The sequence below is a fragment of the Jaculus jaculus genome, chromosome 6 (assembly GCF_020740685.1).
Source record: "Jaculus jaculus isolate mJacJac1 chromosome 6, mJacJac1.mat.Y.cur, whole genome shotgun sequence".
NCBI lineage: Eukaryota > Metazoa > Chordata > Mammalia > Rodentia > Dipodidae > Jaculus > Jaculus jaculus.
Genome location: NC_059107.1, coordinates 79,248,494 through 79,260,819, shown reverse-complemented (window position 1 = coordinate 79,260,819; position 12,326 = coordinate 79,248,494). Strand labels below are relative to the sequence as shown.

Genomic DNA, 12,326 nt, shown 5'->3' with positions numbered 1-12,326 from the left:
AGAACTCCAGTTAGGCACACTTTGCATACCTTTAGATTGAAATCTCCAACCCACTACCACAATTTAAGATCCACCCAGTGACGTGCCTCCAGCCAGGTGGCTGCAGATATAAACTACAAACTAATAAAACACTGAGTATATTGGAGGCCACCTATTCAAACTACCACATTCCACTCCTGGTCCCCACAAGATTTATAACCATCACACATTGTAAATTCTACTCAGTTAAATAGTTAAATTTCAAAAGTCTCCACAGTCAACCAATTTAAAATAGTAAGTCCTGTAAAATCAAACAAGTTAAATACTGTCAACTTATAAAGCACAGAATAAACATTTTCAACTTGTATAATGCATAGCAAGAAGAGAATAAAACAACAAAAATTCAATCACCATCAAACAACAAATTTCTGCAGTTCAAGTTCAATATACCTAGAGACAGTCTCCAGATTTTCAAATTCCGACCTTCCAGCTGGGCATAGTAGCCAAGGAACACTTCCATCTTAGGCCAACAACATGCTGTATGGTAGCCCTTGCAAATCCTGGTGCATCCAAAACATCTTCAGGTCTTCATGCAAACCATGGTCCATCTTCCAAAGGCTCTTTCAGCCTATCAGGAAATTAGTCCTCACCTCATGCCTCATCTCAGCAGCGGCTCCTGGAACTGTGTGCATTTCATGATCACTCTTCACATTTTCATGCTTCCAAAATTAATACCAAGTATGCAGGACACAGCTATATTCATAATTCACAGATGAAATACAACATAACCTTGAAAAGTAGATTCCTTCTCCAGTCAACTCTTTCTAAAAGAGTTTGCATTTCTATGATAGTCTTTCCTTAGGCATTCTTTCCATTGTTTTAACGTAAAGCAAATGGGCCATCTTCCTTAAGATTGCTAATGCATTTCACAATAGCAGGTTCAGTAACCTAACACCAGTCTCCCTGCCTGTAATTTTAATTTGCTTGAGATTTTCCAGCATAAAAATCTTAAGTCTCTCAGTGCAATTATCTTTAGCCAAGCACATCAGTCCATTACAAATTTAACCTTGATCAAACTCTCTGGACCTGGGCAGCAGAACACAGCCAGCTCTTAATGCCAGTAGCCCAGTTCCAACAAAGTCCTCTGCAGTCTTTCCTTACCTTTGAAAGCTCATAAGCCAAGCCTAGAAGTTCAATACTATCTGCACTTAGTGTTCTCAAACTGTCATCGGTATAGTCCATCAAACTTGGCTTACCACTCCAAAAGGCATCTTCATTTGCAAACACCAAGTCCATGCCTATTCCTCTAAAACAAAGGTTCCAAAAGATCAATACCACATGGTCAGGTTCATCTCAGCCCAGTCCTCGGTACCAACTTCTGTAGTAGACAGCTTCGTGTTCACTGAGATAAACTTCCAGACCAGGCACAATTATGGAGGAAGGGATTTATTGACGCCTGTGGATCCAGGGGAAGTTCCATAATGGCAGAAGAAGCTGGCTTACTTTCACAGGACCTAGCAGAAAGAGAGAAGCACAAGTCAGAAGCCACATAGCACAGCACACTTCAAGAACTCCAGTTAGACACACTTTGCATATCTTTAGATTGAAATCTCAAACCCACCACCACACCTGTTTTGTAAGAGCATTAGTCACCATGGTCCCTGTCTTAGGTTGTTCCTCTCTGGGGATCTGACCCGTCACTAGGTACTATGTGTCTTGCTCGCTGAGAACCCACTCCATGGCCTGTCTTAGGTTGTCTCAGTCAGTTTGAGATCTTACCTGTCATTGGTCACATGGAGGGCAGAGGAGGTGGCAGTGGGTCATCTGAGGAACTTAATTCCTGAGTTGCCAGGCTGTGATTTTTATTGCCTCTAGCCACTGGTGAATGAATTATATAATTTTGTTAATTACACAAGGCCTGACAGTGAGAATAAGGGAAAGGAGAAGAAGAGGTCCAAGTAGAGGGAGGAGGTAGGGTAAGAAGTAAGCCCATCCACAGTGGGTTGTCCTGGAGGTCCCACCACTTCCTCTCCAAGTCTTCCTGGAGCCTCTTAATCTTGTCCTGGATGATTCCTGATTTATTGGTGTAAAAGCAGCATTATTCCTGTAAAAATAAGCATATGCCTCCCTTTTTGGCCATTAGTAGGTCTAGTCCCCTCCTGTTTTGTAGGACTACCTCAGCCAGGGAATCTAGCTGTTTTGGAGATAGGTCTCCCTCTGATATAATCAAAAGAGGGCATAGGAAGGGCCTCATTTCCAGAAATGATATCTACATCTGGGATTAAGGTAGCTGGGGCACAAAGGCCCATCCAATTGGTGGGCAGAAAGTCATAGGCCATCCCACCTCCACAAACATAAACCATTCCAGAAGGCGGGCAGTGCTGAGCACTGGGCTCAGTTGTGTTTAAAGTACAGAAGGAAGGATGGATGTTTGCCACATCTATACTGGAATTATTAGGGGAAGACGGGGCCCAAATGCAAGTTCCAGAGGAAACACTGGGAAAAGCTGGATGGGGAAGGTGGCTGAGCAATTTTTTAAGGTCTTATGGGCAACGGTACTGCAAGCAGCCAGGGAGGCCCAGATCAGAGGCAAAGCCAGAGCAGGGTGAAGACCATTTTAGAAACAGTCCACAGGAGTGGGACACTCCCTGGAGAAGTGATTGTCAGTGTCTCCTTGTTGGGACAAATATTTTAGGTCTCTCACTGGTACCCAAATGGCTCTGTTTTCATCTTGAGGGAAGACACATTTAAACCCTCTACCTGCTGTGAGGAGTGGATCTGGTCCTCTCCAGGCCCCAGTCAATGGGTCCCTCCATCTTACCCAGATAGAACTGTATGAGGACCAATGTTTTTAGAGAGGGGATAATTATTTATCTTCTTTAGAAAAATTTTAAATATTTAGGGTAAATAATGCCTTTTTTAGTTGGTCATGTGGGGGTAAGGATTCCCCCTTTTGTTTTTGTAATTGAGACTTGAGAGTCTGATTATCCTATTTTTAAAATTTTAGTTGTACTATGGTAGTATAAGCCTTATATATGAGGTATAGAAAGTAGACATATCTCATGTTTTAAATATCTAATATTTATAAACATCTTATATTTTAAATATTTAACATTTTTAAACACTGGCAGAACCTGTCATCAGTCTTGAAAACAGTACCAATTAATTTATAGATTAACTCATTTAACCTCGAAATTTTTAGCACCTGTGTTTGAAAACATCTCTGATTAGTTTAGATACCTCTGTTGGTACAAATTACCCAGAGAACATTGTAAACAGAACCATAGAGTTTAATAATTTTTTAAACCAAAACAGCTAGCTAAATTTTAATATAACCCTTGATAAATCTTTTTGAAAGAAAAAAACATTATTTGACAACCCATAATTTTGGCTTAAGCTTGATAGTTATTGATTTTATGTACCACAGAAACTTATTAACATAAAGCAATTTTATGTTTTACCCATGACGTAAACTTGATAAAGTTTAAGTAAGCTTAATATATCCCAGGAAGATAAAAGCTATCATTACTGAAATTAAATCACTTATACCTAAGTGATTAAACCTAGTTATGACCATTCAATAGAATTAGCATAAATAAGACAGAAGCTACCTTTAAAGTTACAATGTCTTTAGGTATGAGTACTTCACCTTTGGAAAATAACCACTTCTATGTGAGTCTTTATCTCAAGAATAGTTAAAACCTTGATGAAAAGAGGAACCTAGGGCTGGAGAGATGTTTTAGCGGTTAAGTGCTTGCCTGCAAAGCCTAAGGACCCTGGTTCGAGGCTCAATTCCCCAGGACCCACGTTAGCCAGATGCACAAGGGGGCGCAGGCATCTGGAATTCGTCTGCAGTGGCTGGAGGCCCTGGGGCGCCCATTCTCTCTCTCTCTCTCTCTCTCTCTCTCTCTCTCTGTCGCTCTCAAATAAATAAATAAATAAATAAACCAAAAAAAGAAAAGAGGAACCTAATTTACTTTACTGAGAGAGTCTTAAAGCCAGTTTTATAACCCTTAAATCATAACAAATTAACATCAGTGACCTGTTAATGAGTGAGGTCTTATCATAAGACTCAATTTTTCCACTTATTAAAACCTTGGCATCACGTAAACATTAGATTTAATCCAATTAAATGTTTTAATGAAGGGGCCCTTCCCCTGATATATACATTAGGTAAGTCTGATGCTTATCTTATATAAGGAGCTTGTAACCTGGTCAAATACCATGATTCAGTTGACCTATTTAACATTTTGTCTAGTGAGAAATTTCATCTAACAGATGTAAACTTTAAGTGTTTAAAAGAGAAGAACTAAAGAGAACCACAGTTATATGTACTTTTTTTTTTCTTTGTCAGAGACAATTGGCCATTTTGTCTCTAGTCAGAGTCTGGGGTACACATGGCTTAAACTTGTATGGAGTTTGAGATAAGGGGGTTTTATCCGTTTTTTTTTTTTTTAAGTCCAGCTTTCCATGTATTTAAGTAGCATATGTTGGAAAGCAAGAGCAAAATGAAATTACAGAGCAGAGAGATAAGCATCCTGACATTTTTTATCCTATTCTGAAGTTGTTTGTTTTTACATAGCAAATTTACCCATTTGCAAAACACAAGGTGATAGACTCTTGTCTATGTTTAACCTGGTTAAACCTCCAGTTACATCTATACTTAATGACTTTGTGACCCACCTACCATAGGCATCACCTGTGTCTAATGTGAGATGAATTTAGATTAAGACTATGTCCCTATACAAAACTTTTAGAGTATCCTTAAGAGTCTGTAAACAGTTGAAAAATCTCTAACTTTAATCATGGCATTTAGGCTTAGCCTGAAAATTCTTTCCTACATACGCACATCAGTCCATTATAAATTTAACCTTGATTAAACTCTCTGGGCCTGGGCAGCAGGACGCAGCCAGCCCTTATGCCTGTAGCCCAATTCTAACAAAGTCCTCTGCAGTCTTTCCTTCCCCTTAGAAAGCTCATAAGCCAAGCCTCGAAGTTCAATGCTGTCTGCACTTAGCATTCTCAGATTCTCATCAGAATAGTCCATAAAATTTGGCTTACCACTCCAGAAGAAACCTTTAGTTGTAAGCACCAAGTCCATGCTTATTCCTTCAAATCAAAGGTTCCAAAAGATCAACATCCACATGGTCAGGTTCATCTCAGTCCACTCCTTGGTACCAAATTCTGTATCAGACAGCTTCAGGTTTACTGAGATGAACTTCCAGATCAAGCACAGTTACAGAGGAAGGGATATTTATTGAAGCTTACAGATCCAGGGGAAGTTCCATAATGGCAGAAAAAGCTGGCCTGCCTTCACAGGCCCAAGCAGAGAGAGAGAGAAGCACAAGCCTAAAGGTCAAAAGGCACACAGTGTGTCCACTAGGGGCATATGACCCATTCAGAAATACAAAAGCCGCAGATGCAGCTTGCCAGCAAACCAAAAGTGAAAGGAAAGAGAAAGAGAACGAAGAGATGTTGACAAGCAAGTACAGGTTATAGAAGCAAAGTTTAGCACATTAAATATGAAGACTGCCTCATAACTTATGAAGGTACGCTCACCCACACACTGATTGACCTCCTAAATGAATGCTTCTCACAGTCTTCCAGGTTCCCAGAGCCCCATGTTAGGTGCCAGATGCCGGACTCCCCTGGCGGGTAGTGCCGAGGAGGGACCAGGCCCGCTGGTTCCTCCCAAAGGGTTGAGGAGGACGAGTGTCGGATGACTCATAACCTCTCCTAGTCACCAGAGAAAAACCACACTGAGTCAGGAGTCTTGTCAAAGCAGGAACTCGCTTTATTGTTACAGGCAGCTGCCTATATAATGTTGAGAACAAGGGTAGAGATTTTAGGATGGGGGGAGAGGTAAGGGCCAATAGTAAACTGCGACTATTGAAATGATTGCTTCCAAGCGTGTGCACAGGTGGGAATTCCAACTCCTAAGTGGAAGTAGCAGGCCAGAAGTCATTAGGCATCTTGCTGAGACCTTGCTGGCCAGAGGCAGATTGCCAAACTTTAGCTAGGCTCAGGAAGTTCCACCAGGCCTCACACCCAGGCCTTTCAAGGCCCAACAATTCAATTCACCTTTTTTTGTCTCTCTTTTTGTATGTTCACTGTACTTCAGCTAATCCAGGCCAATTTTTTTTGTTTCTTCTAGAATGTTATAGTTGTTTGTTTTGTTTTATTTGAGCTCTAATTTAAATTAATAAATCTTAATTCAGGTAATACTTAGGTATAAATCATTTTCCCCTTTTGGCTTGTTAAATTCTTTCCCGTATTTTGGTTTGAAATGTGCTATAAGATCCTGTCTTAAGGCACTTGCATAATTTGTCAGATTGACAGTTCTTTCTCATCTCATATAAGCGGTAACTCTCATTGTCTTGTACAGTGTCTTTTTTCCTTATGGAACAAAGAGTCAAAAATTTCAATGCATGTTAAAATACATTCTGTTACCAATTATTAAGTAGCAGCAGGTATCTGGTGAAATTACTAGTATTTTAAAATAATACTTGGGTTGATATATAGCTTAAACATTCACACACTGGGTCAATTTTTGTGTTAGTAACTTAAATAATACTTATGTCTCAGATATACTTTCCTTTAGCAAGCTGCGATTTCTGTCCTCTGCCTTTCTGCTTTCTCTTTCCTTTCCTTCTTCCTTCCCTCCCCTCCTCTTTTTCTCTTTCTCACCCCTCCCCCGTTTCTGACAGGGTGTTGCTGTTCAGCTCACGCTGGCCTCATATTCATAATCCTCCTACCTCATCCTTCCAAGAGTTGGGATTACAGGTGTGTATAATCATGTCTCAATGATTTTTCTACAAAGCAATTATTATTGTTTGGGTACTTGGATCTTAAAGGTCTCTTTCAAATAAAAAAGGTATACATGATTATATGCCATCAACACATAAAGTAAATGAAATTATACTATTTTCTAAACACTGTTTTAAAAGGTGGTCATTAGAAATTTTTGTAGAGAACTTTCATCAAATAACAGTTGAGGGTTCATAGTAAAGGTGCATGTCAGTGATTAAGTATATAAGTGAAAATAGTAAGTTTAAATATGTTTTTGAAAGCAGTACAAAGCTTAATGTTTTAATTTTTATTTGGTTTTCAAGGTGGTGAATCCCAAAAAGAAAGGAAAAAAGAAAAAATATATTAATTCAGGAACAGTAAGTTTTACTTAATCTTATTATTAAGGATTAAAGTTAATGAATAAACTGTGTACTATTTTGAAGAAAACTAAAGTGAGCTAAAAGTGGGATTTATTTCATTTAGTATCTTAATACAAAAGAACAGGGTAGATATTAACTTCCTGAGGAATGATTGTAATAGAGAATTCCTCATGAGAGATCAGTGGCATGGCTTCCTGCTGGCTTTCATGGAGTTGTAATGCCATGGAGGGAGTGAATCAGACATATATGAACAAGCTTACATGAGAGGAAAACATGCTGCACTCTCTTTATAAATTGTACTTATTTGTCTATCTGCATGGATGTATTGGTTCCCCAGTGTCTATTACCATTCCAGACACATGTGCCATTTTGCATCTGGCTTTTTGTGGATGCTGTGAATAAAACCCAGGCTGGCAGGCTTTGTACACAAGTGCCTTGAACCACTGAGCAGTCTCTCCAGCCCATTAACTGCTATACCCTTTACAGATCATATTTAACTCCTAGGACTCATCTTATATCCTACTGGATGTGAATTTACTTATTCACAGGGTGCTAACACTCACAATTCTATAGAAATGCTATAGCAAATCAGTACAAGAGAGGGCAAGGATGAAAGTATTTGAAAATAGTAAAAATAGTAAAAAATCAGTGTCATCCTATTTCAAACAAAATCCTAAAAGATTTTTACCTATAATAATGTTCCTTGGAAGAAGCAAAGTCTATCTTTTCTTTCAAAGATTTTTATTAGTAATGATATCCAGGGCTTAGGGGTTAAGTGCTTGCCTGTGAAGCCTAAGGACTCTGGTTCGAGGCTCGACTCCCCAGGACCCACGTTAGCCAGATGCACAAGGGGGCGCACTGGTCTGGAGTTCATTTGCTGTGGCTGGAAGCCCTGGCGTGCCCATTCTCTCTCTCTCTTTCTATTTGCCTCTTCCTCTCTCTGTCACTCTCAAATAAATAAATAAAAATAACAACAAAAAATTTTAAAAAATAATGACATTCAAAATGGCCTTATTAGAATACATGACAAATATGCCTATTTCTTACACAGCTTAGCTTAGTGATTCTAGGTTTTTAATTTGAACTATTCTTTTATTTATTTATTTATTTGAGAACTACAGACACAGAGAGAAAGACAGATAGAGGGGGAGAGAGAGAACGGGCGCACCAGGGCTTCTAGCCTCTGCAAACGAACTCCAGACGCGTGCACCCCCTTGTGCATCTGGCTAACGTGGGACCTGGGGAACCAAGCCTCGAACCGGGGTCCTTAGGCTTCACAGGCAAGCGCTTAACCACTAAGCAATCTTCTCCAGCCCTTTAATTTGAACTATTTTTCAACTGACTTTCATCTAAAATTAGAACTAGCATGGTGTCCTCAAAGATAATTTTTAGGATGTTCTTCAGAGGATGACAGCTGGTCAAACAAAGGCATTGCTTATTTATTATTTTCGGTCCCTTTCCTCCTAATACTTTTAAATGTGCAAACAAGTAGGTCTAGCATATTTTGATAAGGAAAAGTGACTGTCGTGATTATTTAAAGTTTTAGGAAATTTTCTCACTAATAGTTAGAAATTGTGTTTCTTTTTTTTAGGTAACTTTACTATCTTTCTTAGTAGAAACAGAAGTTTCATTTCTGGACTACATTAAAGGAGGGTAAGTCATCTTCTGTAACTTTTTCATCATTGAACATTTCTTTGAATGGGCATAGTATCTATGGCCATACCACCCTGCATGCACCCAGTCTCATCTAAACTGCCATTAGACATCTAGGCAACTGATGGTCATCTTTAAATAATTTAATGTTACTTATATTTCAAGCAGAAAATAGAAACTTCACATGCTACTACTTTTGATTCCTATAATAACATCTCTAAACCATACAAAAACATTTTATATCATTAATATTTATAAAGATTTTATGCATACTGTTATTCAGTATTTTATAAAATAAAATCTTTATTTGTTTGGTGAGTTGGTTGGCAGGGTCTTCTGTGTCTCTCTGACTACTAGAACTTGCTATGTTACCCAGACTTGTCTTGAACTCAATATCCCTCTGCTTCATCCTCTCTAGTTCTAAGAGTATAGACATGCCCCACTACACCTGACAGAATATTTTCCTTTGCTTAACACATATAATTTTTATATTTTATTTTTAATACTTTTAAAATAGGAGAAAAGCTTTAAGGCTTGATTTACATCTATGGGCTGACTTCAGAATATTAGAAGAAAGTAATTCATCATAAAATTCTGATTAAATTAGTAGTGAACAGTCATTTCCTTGCTCTCAGCTCATAGAAAAAAATAAGAAATGATAGTTTTGTATTCATTTCTTTTTATAATAAACCTTTAATATGAAAACAACAAATCGTATCACCTTGAAATGGACAACACCAAATTTAAAATCACTTTGCAGTTTTATACCTACAAACGTCTTCAAAATCCACTGAAATATTTCAATGATTGATTTTTGATTTTTGCCAGATTTTTCTAAATATTTTTTCTTAATATGCAGTCTAAGGTAGGCTGTAATTCATAATCCTACTGCCTTAACCTCCCAAGTGCTTGGACAGAGAACAGGTTTGCCTAGCACTACATATTTTTAATTCACTTTAAACACTATAATCTTTTCAGACTTTCTGCCTTAAACTAAGAAAGATCAAATTTCAAAGAACAAATGCACTTAAATGATTTAAAAGCATATTAAAATCATTACTTTGTTAACCAAAATTTCAGAATAGTAATATATCTAATTACACTCACTTCAAAAAAGAACTCACTGTAGGAGTTGAGACTTAATTATATATAGTTTCAATATTTGCTATTAACTCTTTTAAGTAACATCAGATATTTTTCCTGACATCTTCTAACACAGAGTTCTAGTCTTTGTTGTCTAAAAAAAGTATGCTGGACATGTTAATATTCCAGTGGCCTTTAGTATGCTTCATAATTTTTACTGAAACCACATACTGTTTTATTTTATTAGCAATTATTATCAGGTATTACATAAATAGGTACTATGATTCCCAACTTTTAAAATCAGTATATTTTCCATTTTATCTTACAGAGATAAATAGTGAACTGGTAGAAAGGAAAGCTTATACAGTTGGATAGATAGATAGATAGATGATAGATAGATAGATAGATAGATAGATAGATAGATAGATAGAGAATTGCAATTTCCCATAGTTTATTCATCCTAGGTATAATCACTATTGAATATCATTTCATAATTATGTATATTCTTCCTTGTTTAGGAAACTTGTTAGAAACCTTGTTAAGAAACTAACACACATCACTATTTTTATAGCACTTGGACAGGCATATTACTCTGCATTGTATATTATGTTTATTAAATATAGATGACTTAGTTTTGAAGCATGTCCTGTTGGTGCACACTTTAGGCCATCATGGTTTTCAAATGAAGAACAAGGCTACAATGTAAAACCCTGTATCATAGTATTTCATGTTTTGAGCCATTGCTTAGAAATGTCTCCCCTCTATATGTTTACCGAACACTGTTACTGAATAGTTACCCATTGTTTTAATTGCAAATTTCCTGAATATATAAGAATCTGCCCTGTTTAATTTCTTAGTCAGTTTCATGTCTTTGTAAAAGCCTGCATTGCATCAGCTCTGTCTTTGAAACTACAGTTTGCAAGATTCCTTTTCCGTCTTTTCACTCATCTTGTAACTCCATCATAAAAATCTGGCAATTTTCAACTGAAGACAGCACGTGAAAGTAACTTGGAGCTGCATTCCTTAAAGTTGGAAATACCTTCAACACTTTTCTAAATTTTTCTAGTATTTACACGTTGATCTTGATACCTAGTTAGCACACATCTAGAGATTTTTCTAGAGTGAGCTCATCTGATCTTAACTTTTGTAATTTTATGACACTAAGGAAAAGCAATAAAAGAAAGAACATACTGGAGGTCATACAAGGTTCCTGATTTCACAAGATGCTTCACCATGGTTCAAATTAAGTATAATATTTCAAGTGCAATTGAAGAAAAGATTACTGAGAGCTGGAGAGATGGCTTAGCGGTTAAGCACTTACCTGTGAAGCCTAAGGACACCAGTTCGAGGTTCACCCCCCCCCCTGCCAGGACCCACATAAGCCAGATGCACAAGGGGGCACATGCATCTGGAGTTGTTTGCAGTGGCTGGAGGTCCTGGCGCACCCATTCTCTACCTATCTCTCTGCCTCTCCTCTCTCTATCTGTCTGTGACTCTCAAATAAATAAATAATTAATTAAAAAAATTAAAGATTACTGAATTAAGTTCACTTTTTAAGTACTCATAGTCATTGTTCAAGTTTAACTAAAATAACAACCAGCATTTGTTACTGATATTTGTGCGTCATTTTGTTGCCCAGTAATACATTTGTAGTGTACATTGAAACACAACTGTGACACCGATGTGGGAGTGAGCTCTATGGGATTAAAGTTCCCATAGCATCAGCTCTCAGGTATCCAGTTCTTGTCCTCATTACCAAACAGCTGAGAACTCAGACACAAAAGGATAAATTGTGAGATTTATCTTGGGGAGAATTAAGATGAGAGAAAACAAAAGTACCCAAGCAAAAAGAAATTTCCCCTCTACTCAGGGGAGACCTGAAAAAAATCTCCCTCAAGAAGAGAAAGGTTTCTTTCCAGGAAAGAAGAAAGAATTTGCACACGTTTCAGGCCCTTTTCTGTGAATCAGACATACAGTTAGAATGAGCCTCATCACCAGACTTAGGTGTGTAGGGAGAAACCTGTTTGGCTTGTGGACCCAAGAGAAACACTGACTCAAAAAGGGCCTACCCACAGTTAATCCCATGAAACTGAGGAAGAAAAGTAAAGCTGTTGCTGTTGCTAAGGAGTTGTTGCCTTTGGTTATCTTGGATAAGGAATTGGATGAAAGTTCTATTCTTGCCCAGATAGTTATGGTGATATCCATGTCTCCATGGGCCAGTCCCTGATTAAGTCCCAGGAAAAAGCCACTTGTTTCTAATTTGTAGCAGTATCAACTCATGTTTGTATTCCTCAGAACTTTTCTAGTCTGTAGAGTATTGGGTTATGATTGTGTTGAATTTATTTGATAAAAGTTTCAGCTCTCCTCAAAGGGTAAAATAACATGATAAGAAATATGAATCAAGTGAGTTGGAGTTTCTTGAATTCACTTTGCCGTCAAACA

General features: G+C 37.7%; 1 protein-coding gene across 1 annotated transcript in view; it reads left to right on the top strand.

Moving 5' to 3' along the window:
* Positions 1-12,326, top strand: part of Cpne8 (copine 8) — a 280,561-nt gene that overhangs the window by 210,587 nt on the left and 57,648 nt on the right. Inside the window, exons 12-13 of the mRNA XM_004662179.2 lie at positions 7,092-7,145; positions 8,740-8,801. Of these exons, the coding sequence (XP_004662236.1) occupies positions 7,092-7,145; positions 8,740-8,801 (116 nt within the window). The remainder of the gene's footprint in view (positions 1-7,091; positions 7,146-8,739; positions 8,802-12,326) is intronic.